Here is a 13939-nt window from a genome sequence, read left to right on the forward strand (position 1 = left end):
CCCAAGGCATGTCCCTGATATGCACCAGCCTTGACACTGATTGACAAGGCACATTGTCTATTTTTCCACTCAGAATGTCAGTTAGCTCAGTTCCATAGTTGCATGGTTCCATAGTTCTGCATGGCACACTCTTTATTTGTTCTGCAGCTGTCTCCCCCGGCTCCCACTGAATCTCAGAAACAAACAAGCCAGATAGAGGCCTGGTTCTGCAGCTTCCCTCAGCGTGCTGAAGCCAAAACAATTAGGGAGGAGGAAGTCCATTTATTATTATCACGACTATGCTATTACCTTCCAATTCAGGTTTCAATAAACCTGCTGAACTCATAAACATCTGAAATCTATGTCATTAGCTGAAGGGCACACGGAACAGGTAGTGGTCACTGGGACATTGGATCATGAGCAGTATGACCAGGTCTTGTTAGGTCTGTTTTCTGACCGATGATTGGTTGGAGGGATGGGCTCCTACCTTGGCATGTCCTCTCATTGGTCAGCAGCTTGTAGCCCTTCTTGCAGCTGCACTCGAAGCTGCCCACTGTGTTCCGACATACGTGATCACATCCCCCGTTGTTCAGGCGACACTCATCAATGTCTGAGGACAGAAAACACATACAGTACATAGCATTCACTTTAACGCACTGGCGGGGAGAGAGAGAGATGGGGATGGGAGAGAGGGAGAGGGGCATAGAGAGAGAGGGGGAGAGAGAGAGATGGGGATGGGAGAGGGGCATAGAGAGAGAGGGGGAGAGAGAGAGATGGGGATGGGAGAGGGGCATAGAGAGAGAGGGGGAGAGAGAGAGATGGGGATGGGAGAGAGGGAGAGGGGCATAGAGAGAGAGGGGGAGAGAGAGAGATGGAGGGTAAGGATGTGATGTGTGTTTGATGGCTGAAATATGCATGTGTGATAGATGACTCTGGGGCCCAGGCAGCAGGCGAGAACAGCTGAGTGGAGATCCATCCCAGAAAGAGAAGAGAGAGTTGCACAAGGAAAGTGCATTAGAGATTTTCCCTTAGGGCCAGCATTAAGACGAGTATGATCTGGGTCCACATGTTGTTAGAATAGATCACAGCTCTTACAGAGACAGCCAGGGCAGAACTATGTCTCAGCGGTACAGCCCGACACAGCTCGACCGTTCTTTTCATTGTCAATAACCAATCAATACATCACATGGCTCATCAGGGCCTGGCAGGTTGGGTCATGTTTCAGATTCAATCTTAAATGAGGCGTTTGTTTCTTGAAGGAGAGTTCAGTCCATCATCTGGTTAAAATAAATGCCTCAGAAATGGAATAAAATAATAACTCTCTCTCTCTCTCTCTCTCTCTCTCTCTCTCTCTCTCTCTCTCTCTCTCTCTCTCTCTCTCTCTCTCTCTCTCTCTCTCTCTCTCTCTCTCTCTCTCTCTCTCTCTCTCTCTCTCTCTCTCTCTCTCTCTCTCTCTCTCTCTCTCTCTCTCTCTGTCTATTTGTCTTGTCGTGCCAGTGCTCTCTGAGGTTGTTTTCCTTTTGTTTCCTCTGAAACGAAACTAATAAAATCCAATGTACTTTTATCAGAGTTGTTAGCTTTAACGTTATGAGCACTGGAGGGGAAGCAGACTCCTATTCTTGGCTTCTTGGCAGCATCAAAAGTCTTGAGTTTCTACACAGAGCTCTTCTTTTCTCTCTCTGTCTCTTCTTCTATGTACTCCTAATCTAAATCCTTCTTACTCCAATGCTCTTCTTTTGCATACATTTACAAAAGCTTTTTGATAAGTTTTGAGAAAATTAAGCTATTTGTGTTTAACAGCAGTAACAGGATATGGGCAGCTTGACAAAAGGATGTGCTGCCAATGCAGTACCCATTACCTCAAGGTTATGGTCATACGAAATATATACACAGCATTAAATTGTTGGCATCCTGTTGTGAAATTGTTAGGTTAGATTACTGGTTGGTTATTACTGCATTGTCGGAACTAGAAGCACAAGCATTTCACTACACTCGCATTAACATCTGCTAACCATGTGTATGTGACAAATAAAATTGTATTTTATTTTATTTGATAAGGCCTGGGCTACCCCTCAATCCCAATGCGAGAGCTCTGAAGGAGACAGAGGCAGCCAATAAGACAGAGGGGAAGAGGAAGGGCAGGGGAGGGAGGCAGAGTAGGGTGGCAAGGTGAGGTCAGGTGAGCCACACCTGGGGAACCAGACAGTGGCAGTCCTACGCGCCTCAACAAGCCCACAATGCCTCCCTGATTAGAGTCTGTTAGGTCCCTGATTCCCGTGGCCACTGTGACTGTGGACACAATGTACATGGAGGGCTGTGGGGGTGGAAGGGGGGCCAGTAAAGGAACCAGCAAGATAGATCAAAAGGAAAACAGAGAAAGAATGATTGATCTGCAACCAGGTGATTGACAGGTGATTTTTGTTTGATAGGGTGAGGTGAGAAGGTGTGTGTGTTAGGTTACCTTTGCAGGTCTTGCGGTCTGGCTGGAGAGTGAAGCCTACAGGACAGCTGCAGCGGACTCCGGTCACTGCATCGTGACATGTGCTGTCACAGCCACCATTTTTCAATAAACACGTCTCTGCAGAGGGAAACATACATCACAGTTAGACACACACACACACACACACACACACACACACACACACACACACACACACACACACACACACACACACACACACACACACACACACACACACACACACACACACACACACACACACACACACACACACACACACACACACACACACACACACACACACACACACACACACACACACACGGTTGCTTGTTTCAAAGATGTCTATTAGTGTACAGTGTAGTTTCAAAGAGGATAAGAAAAAGACAAATAAGAGACAGGAAGTGCTGAAGTAGTTTTCTCCTGTTTTCTCAGGGGAAGTGGACAAAGAGGACAGAGTTAGATAATGCACCGGACTAACAGCAACACTATGGAAAATCAAGGATCAGAGTACTAAGAGCATAATGTCAAGACATAAACAAATGATTGTGTGCATGTTTAGCTGCTCTTGGGAGCAGTGAGTTTTAAAAAAAACACCTCCATTCCTCCCCCAACTTCCTCACAGGACATCAACCAACTCCTTTCATGAGGACAAACCAGCTCTTTCTCCAGACAGTTGTGGTCAAAATATATATTTTTTACTCTGGCTTTGACAAGAGCTCCCAGGCATTTTGGGGATAAAAAAGCAATTTCGCCAGGCCAGTCCGTGCGTTAGAAAGATTGATTTGAGGAATGGAGGGTGGTCAGTCAGGGAAAGGAGGGCAGCTTGGCTGCCAGGCTATGCCTCATGACCTCATCTACAGACGCTGACACATTTCATGTAGGAGATAGGAGATGTTTAACAAATCGCAGAAGAGAAGAAATTTGATCACACTTTAAAGAGCTTGGTGTCCGTCTACTGTTACATTCTTTTGGCAGCCTTCACCAATAGCTTCAAACACTCTGGAAAAATAACACCATTAAAAAACTAAACCTCATATATGATATCTTGCTCAAAGGGCAGCTGATCACTCACAGAGAAGCACATTGCATCACTTTTCCTCTAATAAGCTGAGGGATACCAGTCGGCAGTTAACTCAAAAATAAGTCTATTAAAGACCCAAGAACCTCTCTCATAAAGAGCACCGGAACAGCTGGCCTGGCTGTGGGCTTCATCACAGACTGCTGAGAGGGTTGAGACTGGTATGGAGAGGGCTTCTCACAGACTGCTGAGAGGGTTGAGACTGGTATGGAGAGGGCTTCATCACAGACTGCTGAGAGGGTTGAGACTGGTATGGAGAGGGCTTCTCACAGACTGCTGAGAGGGTTGAGACTGGTATGGAGAGGGCTTCATCACAGACTGCTGAGAGGGTTGAGACTGGTATGGAGAGGGCTTCTCACAGACTGCTGAGAGGGTTGAGACTGGTATGGAGAGGGCTTCATCACAGACTGCTGAGAGGGTTGAGACTAGTATGGAGAGGGCTTCATCACAGACTGCTGAGAGGGTTGAGACTGGTATGGAGAGGGCTTCTCACAGACTGCTGAGAGGGTTGAGACTGGTATGGAGAGGGCTTCATCACAGACTGCTGAGAGGGTTGAGACTGGTATGGAGAGGGCTTCTCACACGTGACACCACAGAGGAAGCACTGCTGCCCAAATCAACACAGAGAATAACTTTATATTTTGGGGGAATACCTAGGCTAACATTACATTATGCTGCAGCGAGCAGAGCCATGATGAGGCAGACCAAACCGTCAAGGATCATAGATCAAGGAATTCTATCTAAGTGGGAGAAAGTGTTTAAGCATTTGTTGCTTGTTTCACTTCTGGTGACAGACAGTGGTATCACAGCAACACTGTGACAGAGACCCCAGGCAGTGTTCTGCTGGTATGGGCCTTCATGGGCCTGGCTCTGGCTGTAATTTAAAGACGATGGCTCAGCCATCCTGTGAAAGTCCAAGGGCTCTGCGCTGGGGTAGAGAGAGAGAGAGAGAGCATTCCTAGTGAACCACGGTAGTGTTGTGTGGTGATGAGTGGCACAGCCTGTGTGTTTGTCCAAATTGCACACTGTCTGTGAGGCACAGAGAGTTGGCAGGCACAGTGATGCAGAACTGTCACGACATGCCTCAAAAATGCTTAGTGGGGCAGTTATCACACAAAACAGTAATGATCATGTGTTAAGAGGGTAAAGAAACATTTATGACGATTATGGCTTGCCAAAATAGAAGAGAGCGACACAAGCCCTGGTATGTGTGTGGGTTCGGTCTTCTGGATGAGGACCAGCCACGTCCACAGCTGTGCGCAGACCAGCCACGTCCACAGCTGTGGGCAGACCAGCCACGCCCACAGCTGTGGGCAGACCAGCCACGTCCACAGCTGTGGGCGGACCAGCCACATCCACAGCTGTGCGCAGACCAGCCACGTCCACAGCTGTGGGCAGACCAGCCACGTCCACAGCTGTGCGCAGACCAGCCACGTCCACAGCTGTGGGCAGACCAGCCACGTCCACAGCTGTGGGCAGACTTTTGTAAATTGTACAACAGAAAGGCTCTGATATGTACAGTGTTGATCAGTTCCATATGTGGATGTAAAGTACAGTACACCTCTCTCCCTGAAGCAATAGCAATATGTTGTCATTTGCAAATTACACCTATGTGGTGATAAGCTTTGGTTGTTTGCCAAGGAGCGACATACCTCTAGCTGGCTGCTAAATAAATACAATTGACTGGGTGGACATAGGCAATATGTCCTAAGTGGTCAATGCTCTCCAATTGGATAGTCAAACAAAATATTTCATAAGCATATGCAAACAAACACATAGACACACACACACTCTGTTCCAAATCCAAGCATCTGAGTTCACAGTAGACATGCAGTTAGAATTGGGTTATTATGTAAATAGTACACAAGGTTATTTGGAAAGAAGGAAAATAATGTAGCAAATACTTTTTCAATAGTCATTTAAAAAAAACAATAGGATGATGACAACCCTTGAAAATGGTCTGCAAATATCCTCTACCACCGCAGCTTTGAAAGCAACCAAAGGGTGAGCTTTTGTCAGGCTTGGCAGTATCGATTTCTGGGCTCATTTAGGGAATCTCTTTGAGCTCTGTTTGAGCTCACTGAAACCCCGGCAGAGAGCACAAGCGACCATGGTAACAACTTACTTTTACTATTAGTTTAGACAAAATGACTTTATCACTCTTAAAATACCTTGAGAGTGAATCTCTTTAGAGAATCCCTCTCTCTCCACCCCCTCTCTCTCTCCCTCTCTCTCTCTCTCCCCCTCTCTCTCTCTCCCCTCTCTCTCTCTCTCTCCCCTCTCTCTCTTACCCCTCTCTCCCCCAACTACCCCCCTCTCTCTCTCCCCCCTCTCTCCCCCTCTCTCTCTTACCCCTCTCTCCCCCTCTCTCTTCCCTCTCTCTTCCCCTCTCTCTCACCCTCTCTCTCTCACCCTCATCTCTCCCCCTCTCTCTCCCCCTCTCTCTCTCCCTCTCTCTCTCACCCTCTCTCTCTCACCCTCATCTCTCCCCCTCTCTCTCTCCCCTCTCTCTCTCCCCCTCTCTCTCCCCCTCTCTCTCTCCCCCTCTCTCTCCCCCTCTCTCTCTCCCCTCTCTCTCTCCCCCTCTCTCTCCCCTCTCTCTCTCCCCCTCTCTCTCTCCCCCTCTCTCCCCCCTCTCTCTCACCCTCATCTCTCCCCCTCTCTCTCTCCCTCTCTCTCTCCCCCTCTCTCTCCCCCTCTCTCTCTCCCTCTCTCTCTCACCCTCTCTCTCTCACCCTCATCTCTCCCCCTCTCTCTCTCCCTCTCTCTCTCCCCTCTCTCTCCCCCTCTCTCTCTCCCCCTCTCTCTCCCCCTCTCTCTTCCCCTCTCTCTCTCACCCTCTCTCTCTCACCCTCATCTCTCCCCCTCTCTCTCTCCCCCTCTCTCTCTCCCTCTCTCTCTCACCCTCTCTCTCTCACCCTCATCTCTCCCCCTCTCTCTCTCCCTCTCTCTCCCCCTCTCTCTCCCCTCTCTCTCTCCCCCTCTCTCTCCCCCTCTCTCTCTCCCCCTCTCTCTCCCCCTCTCTCTCTCATCAGGTTCCCCCACTATTTGGAGCTTTGTAATTAAGTCATAAATCTCTCTGATATGCAGTGGTCTGATTCATTTATACAGATTTATGTGCTTATTTTTCTTGGCATTTCTGTCAGATCATAACAGCAGACAATTTGGGTTGAAGTGCATTTTTCATGATTTGAATTGTTATGTAATAATATTTGATTGTTTCTCAATACAGTTGATCATAATATTGTCTTTGATGGAGAAAGAGTGACTTTTATATACTATGCACCCCCTCTTAAATGTTCAGATAAATCTTCAAAGAAATATAAAACCTGCACTGTACATTTCTCCAAGTGGAAGTATACATTCCACACTATGTAACGGCATACATTTACAGCACATGATAACATCCAAAATAGTGATTCTGTGCATCCAAACAGTTGGATGGTGTAGAACGACATGAAACTTTAGAACAAAGAGGTATTCTGTGTTCCGTCTATTGTGTGGCTGACTGTCAAGTCATGGCCATGCCTCTGGCTCCCTCTCAAACACTAATACTCTGTGATAGCATTTCAGAACCGGCCATGGATAGCTGCTCGGCACAGGGCTTAATTCCCTTCATGGCAGTTGTATCAAAACACAAATAAACCACAGGCTCCTTCCTTGGCCTGTTTCTAAACAGCCATCACAGTAATTGGAAGAGAGGTTGAGGACTTTGAGTCAGGTTATTCACTTAGCCAAGCTATTACCAGCACATCCATTTACAGATAGCAAAAGATAGGCATAGAGCGTTTATGAAAGGGTGAGACAGAACAGATTGGCTAAGGATTAAGGTTGGGAAGGGCCGTTCTGTGATACAGAACCAGGAAGTCCATTCTAAAGCATCTATATTGTAGTGTTTAATAGATCCCATATATCTCTTACCTGTCTTTCATTTTCCTCAAACTGTGTTGTGCTGGTAAGATGAAGGCTTCTTCCTAATACAGCAGCGTTGTTTTGAAAAGGCACGGTTTGACATGGGCATCCACCATTGTTATTGAAAGGGCATTCACAGAAGGACAAGGAAAGTGGGAAGGTGTCAAAGGTCAGGGGTCAGAGAGGAATGATGCCCCTTTGGGAGGGGTGCAATGTGTGTTAGGTTAGTTAGTTTCCCCCGGGTCGGTCGGCCTTCAGCCCACACCCACATAGACCCCACAAGGGGCGCAGTGAAGAGTCAGATGGTCAGTGGAGCCCGCAGAGAGAAACCAGAGGAACAGAGATATTTACCATTGGGGAACAGCTGTGGGGCTGCCTGGTTCTGGAGACTCCTCTCCCCTGCACACACATACACATACATTGCAAAAACACTGCTTTAGTGCTCCAATTAGGACCTTGGGCCAAACATCAGTGATGTCATCATGAGAATAATTCTGTATGTATATAATACTGTACATTAATGGTGCACTTTTCACTGGAATTGCCCCCATTTCTGGGCTGGTTGACTAAGCAGGCGTATTCATGAAACACATCAAATAGGTCATCTATTTCTACTGGATGAAACGCCCAGAGGAGTTTCAGAAAACCATTGATTTATCACAAGGGCAAAACTATTGATACACAGCGCTATTGATAATGACTGACCAAAGAATGGTGTGTACTTTCTAAATCAAACCAGAAAATGGCTATGATGGATCATTCTCTAGAAGAAGAGGGTCACCTCTAACGACAAAGGCAGAAAGAAGCCACCATGCACATACAAGAGCCACGCATTCAAGAGTTGTAGGGTGGAGGCAGACTTGAGGTACCGCCAGGGGTGTCGTTCAGTTAGTTCAAGCTCTGCAAGCCATTATAGCAGGTAGTTAGTGGTTAGTAAGACAAAGGCAGGTCAGAAACAGTCAGATTCACCCTCATGCTTTGCTAGCAGGCATTTGGGGTATTCAAAAAACGGAAGTTGTGACGTCACCCAGCATGGTGCTACTGTTGTGTTATGTTGTGTGAGGGTGACACTACTCTCCTCGACGTGCTTTGAATCTCTTATTCGTCTGATGTCATTCAGGGAAATGAGGGATCACACAGTTCCATATCACTCTCTGTTTTCATAGAATCGCATGAGAACCGTTGAGGATTCTTTACCTCAGTGAGGAGACGGCACACACAGCATGCACTGTTTACATCTGCTGTCCCCATTATACCAACATGGCTGCATCCCAACATGCCCCAACAACCATGCCTCTAGGCCACGCCCCCAGACAGAAAGACAGAGCAACTGTCAAAAGCATTCAAATGTACAACCACCATAACAATGGATATAGGCTGGGTTTCTGTAAAGCATTTTGTGACATCAGCTGATGTAAGAAGGGCTATATAAATACATTTGATTGATATACAGTATGGACCACCTGAAAAGTTAATTTGTAAGAATGGATATACAGTATGAACCACTTGAAAAGTTAGTACCGTATGTAAGAATGGATATACAGTATAGACCACTTGAAAAGTTAATTTGTAAGAATGGATATACAGTATAGACCACTTGAAAAGTTAATTTGTAAGAATGGATATACAGTATAGACCACTTGAAAAGTTAGTACCGTATGTAAGAATGGATATACAGTATAGACCACTTGAAAAGTTAGTACCGTATGTAAGAATGGATATACAGTATAGACCACTTGAAAAGTTAGTACAGTTTGTAAGAATGGATATACAGTATAGACCACTTGAAAAGTTAGTACCGTATGTAAGAATGGATATACAGTATGAACCACTTGAAAAGTTAGTACAGTTTGTAAGAATGGATATACAGTATAGACCACTTGAAAAGTTAGTGTATGTAAGAATGGATATACAGTATAGACCACAAAAGTTAGTACAGTTTGTAAGAATGGATATACAGTATAGACCACTTGAAAAGTTAGTACCGTATGTAAGAATGGATATACAGTATGAACCACTTGAAAAGTTAGTACAGTTTGTAAGAATGGATATACAGTATAGACCACTTGAAAAGTTAGTACCGTATGTAAGAATGGATATACAGTATGAACCACTTGAAAAGTTAGTACAGTTTGTAAGAATGGATATACAGTATAGACCACTTGAAAAGTAAGAATGGATATACAGTATGAACCACTTGAAAAGTTAGTACAGTTTGTAAGAATGGATATACAGTATGAACCACTTGAAAAGTTAGTACAGTTTGTAATGGATATACAGTATGAACCACTTGAAAAGTTAGTACAGTTTGTAAGAATGGATATACAGTATGAACCACTTGAAATGTTAGTACAGTTGGTAAGAATGGATATACAGTATTTGAAAAGTTAGTACAGTTTGTAATGGATATACAGTATGAACCACTTGAAAAGTTAGTACAGTTTGTAAGAATGGATATACAGTATGAACCACTTGAAAAGTTAGTACAGTTTGTAAGAATGGATATACAGTATGAACCACTTGAAATGTTAGTACAGTTGGTAAGAATGGATATACAGTATGAACCACTTGAAAAGTTAGTACAGTTTGTAAGAATGGATATACAGTATGAACCACTTGAAAAGTTAGTACAGTTTGTAAGAATGGATATACAGTATGAACCACTTGAAAAGTTAGTACAGTTTGTAAGAATGGATATACAGTATGAACCACTTGAAAAGTTAGTACAGTTTGTAAGAATGGACATACAGTATGAACCACTTGAAAAGTTAGTATGTATGTGTGTGTGCGTTTGAGAAAGTGGAGTGTGTGCACTCTCCACACATACATTTGTGTGTGTGTGTGTGTGTGTGTGTGTGTGTGTGTGTGTGTGTGTGTGTGTGTGTGTGTGTGTGTGTGTGTGTGTGTGTGTGTGTGTGTGTGTGTGTGTGTGTGTGTGTGTGTGTGTGTGTGTGTGTGTGTGTGTGTGTGCATGCTTGTGAGTGTGTATGACAGGGACAGCATAAATATAGATATGCTGCACCATGCTAATTTTATGTGTGTGTTTTTCCCTATACACGGGCGCTCTACTGATACGGAAATGTACAGCATATAAAAGTAAATGTCTTGAGACTTGCACTATAAACTCTAAACCCCCAACAACGTACTAAAAGTGATAGATAGGAAAGATGAAAAGGCAAACTGTTTCAAATAAAAGAGGCCTGCGTCGTTGCCCGTTATTGTTGAATAGTAATTGAGTTTGTGTGGAGAGACGGAGACAACAGAAGGAAGATATGGTAAAGTGCACATGAAACACCACCCTTAATGGATATTCCACTAAAACTACACACTGTTGGACTACTGACAGTGTGTAGTTTTTAATGGGATATCCATTAAACAAAAATCCACCGTGTGTCATGACTCCCACTGAAGGTGGCTCCCCTGCCTGTTCGAAGGTGGCTCCCCTGCCTGTTCGAAGGTGGCTCCCCTGCCTGTTCGAAGGTGGCTCCCCTGCCTGTTCGAAGGTGGCTCCCCTGCCTGTTCGAAGGTGGCTCCCCTGCCTGTTTCGAAGGTGGCTCCCCTGCCTGTTCGAAGGTGGCTCCCCTGCCTGTTTCGAAGGTGGCTCCCCTGCCTGTTCGAAGGTGGCTCCCCTGCCTGTTCGAAGGTGGCTCCCCTGCCTGTTCGAAGGTGGCTCCCCTGCCTGTTTCGAAGGTGGCTCCCCTGCCTGTTCGAAGGTGGCTCCCCTGCCTGTTCGAAGGTGGCTCCCCTGCCTGTTCGAAGGTGGCTCCCCTGCCTGTTCGAAGGTGGCTCTCCTGCCTGTTCGAAGGTGGCTCACCTGCCTGTTCGAAGGTGGCTCTCCTGCCTGTTCGAAGGTGGCTCCCCTGCCTGTTCGAAGGTGGCTCCCCTGCCTGTTCGAAGGTGGCTCCCCTGCCTGTTTCGAAGGTGGCTCCCCTGCCTGTTCGAAGGTGGCTCCCCTGCCTGTTCGAAGGTGGCTCCCCTGCCTGTTCGAAGGTGGCTCCCCTGCCTGTTCGTCGCCATCGCCGGTCTACTAACCGCCACCGATCCCCTTTTCCTTTTCTGTTTGTTTGGTTTTATTGGTTGCACCTGTCTCTTATTTTGTTTCTTGATTCATGTCTATTTAAGCCTGTTAGGCAACCTAAATTTGTGCGGGATGTTTTTCTGTTAGTCAGGTTGTGCGTGCTGTGTTCCCGTTTGTGCCCTGTGTTTGGATTGGGCTATTTTCTGTCGATTTTTCACCCGTTGTTTTGGCCGTTGGTTTTGGTAATCCTAATAAAGCCGGTTACCCCAGTATCCTCTGCTCTCTGCATTTGACTCTGCACCCACCACTCCAGGCTTTTGTGACATCGTGCTGTTCATATCGCCAACTAATCTTGGTCAACAATGGTTTAGTTGGTCCTGTTCCAGTGTCATTAATGGGAAACTACTGTAGTTTAGTATGTATATTGAAGCTAAATGAACAGAATACTCTAACTAACATAAAGATTGCTTTGGTTGTTTTGTCAACCATCATCCTCCACTACCACTATAAAAAATGTACAAAAAACCCACTCCCATCCTTATTTGGTGACATTTTCACTGAGGAAATGTATTTTCACTCGGAGTCTCCATCTTCCAGTCTGTCCTGTCTGTCTGCCTGTAGTACTGTTCGTGCCTGGCTGAAGCAGTCCCAATTATCCTGTCAGTCAGCCTGCCGTCAGGGGCTGGTTTGGCGGTTTGTTTATTTTATTGTGGTTTTATTAACTAATAGCCCCTCAGATAGATGGATGGCACTAGCACTAAACCGCAGAGTGGGCTGCTACCACCCCTCCCTGTCCCCCATCTCCCCCAACTCCAACCCCACCCCCAGAGCCTGTGGAGGGAAACCCAAGACCCTAACTGCCTGAGCGCTCCCTAATCTGTCACATCAGGCACACATGTTTTCGGTCTTGGTAATGGCGGCTCAGACATATGGTTTGGCCACAGCGGGCTTTGTGGAGTCCCGGCAGCCTCGCTAGCGTACGGCAGTAATGATAGGGTGGCTGACCAGTCCTTGACATGGGTCTGCATCTCATCAGCACCGTGGTGGAGAGGGTAGAACCAGACACACTGAGCAAACATGCCAAGCAGCGGCCTACAACAGCCAATTAGCCACCAGCCAACCAGCCACTGAAACCAGCCAACCAGCCACCCAAACCAGCTGACCAGCTACCGACACTTTAGCAAACCAAACCAGTCAACCAGCCATCCAAACCAGTTGTGCTGAGCGATTAGTGCTTTTTGAGGTCGGTTCAATTTCAGTTCGATTATTTAAAAAATAATCACAGTTTTTTTCATCAAATGCATTATGTGGGTTGAATGCTGTAACAAGACAGAATAAAATGGGTAATAAAAGTCCCATGATGGTAGTGACCGCCCATTACTGCTTATTACTTATTAACTATTTATTCACATTACTTTACTTTAATAAAATATTTGTATTATTTTACGATTTTATTATTTCATTCTAAGTCATCATCTCATCTCTATGGAGCTGTTGTCTGACTAAAACACTATTTTGTAGTTCTTTAAAGTACATAAGGCATATTTTTACAACTGCTGAATACCAACTATCAATCACTAGATCATGTATTTTCAGGTAGAAATACCTCACAAAGCAACTGATTTATATCCCTCTCGCACGTTCACTCTTCTCTCCAACTCTGTCAACGAGGTCTAGTCAAGTAAGCGGGCACGCAATGGATTATGGTCATTGTAGTCAATGACCACATTTTCTGCTCTATGTAGAATATTGGCCTGTTGGAAACTACAACTATTACATCGCACAGTAGGGCTTGATCTGCTTTTTCTCTACAGAAACTGAGTATCGAACTCACAGAAACTGAGTATCGAGCTCACAGAAACTGGGCATAGAGCTCACAGAAACTGAGCATAGAGCTCACAGAAACTGAGCATCGAGCTCACAGAAACTGAGCATAGAGCTCACAGAAAATGAGCATAGAGCTCACAGAAACTGAGTATCGAGCTCACAGAAACTGAGCATAGAGCTCACAGAAACTGAGCATAGAGCTCACAGAAAAAAAACGTACAAAATGGAATTCAAATAAGGGAAACGACATCAGTTAATTACAGTGCATTCGGAAAGTATTCAGACCCCTTGACTTTTTACACATTTTGTTACATTACAGCCTTATTCTAAAATGTATTACATTGTTTTTTCTCCACATTAATCTACACTCAATAGCCCATAATGACAAAGCAAAAACTGCTTTTTAGTAATTGTTGAAAAGGTATTACAATTAAAAAACTGAAATATGACATTTACATAAGTATTCAGACCCTTTACTCAGTACTTTGTTGAAGCACCTTTGGCAGCGATTACAGCCTTGAGTCTTCTTGGGTATGAGGCTACAAGCTTGGCACACCGGTATTTGGGGACTTTATACCATTCTTCTCTGCAGATCCTCTCAAGCTCTGTCAGAGATGTTTGATCGAGTTCAAGTCCGGGCTCTGGCTGGGCCATTCAAGGA

The 13939-nt window shown here is 45.4% G+C and overlaps 1 protein-coding gene across 6 annotated transcripts in view; it reads right to left on the minus strand.

Moving 5' to 3' along the window:
- LOC124032063 (signal peptide, CUB and EGF-like domain-containing protein 3) overlaps nucleotides 1–13939 on the minus strand; it is a 125310-nt gene that overhangs the window by 28354 nt on the left and 83017 nt on the right. For 4 of the 6 annotated variants that reach the window (XM_046344097.1, XM_046344095.1, XM_046344096.1 and 1 more), the window contains exons 7-9: nucleotides 7785–7832; nucleotides 2441–2557; nucleotides 467–589 (exon numbers count right to left, since the gene is read on the minus strand). In XM_046344097.1, coding sequence (XP_046200053.1) covers nucleotides 467–589; nucleotides 2441–2557; nucleotides 7785–7832 — 288 coding nt within the window. The remainder of the gene's footprint in view (nucleotides 1–466; nucleotides 590–2440; nucleotides 2558–7784; nucleotides 7833–13939) is intronic. The other 2 variants (XM_046344100.1, XM_046344098.1) reach the window with 1 other exon arrangement.

This window comes from Oncorhynchus gorbuscha, linkage group LG03 (assembly GCF_021184085.1).
Source record: "Oncorhynchus gorbuscha isolate QuinsamMale2020 ecotype Even-year linkage group LG03, OgorEven_v1.0, whole genome shotgun sequence".
Lineage (NCBI taxonomy): Eukaryota > Metazoa > Chordata > Actinopteri > Salmoniformes > Salmonidae > Oncorhynchus > Oncorhynchus gorbuscha.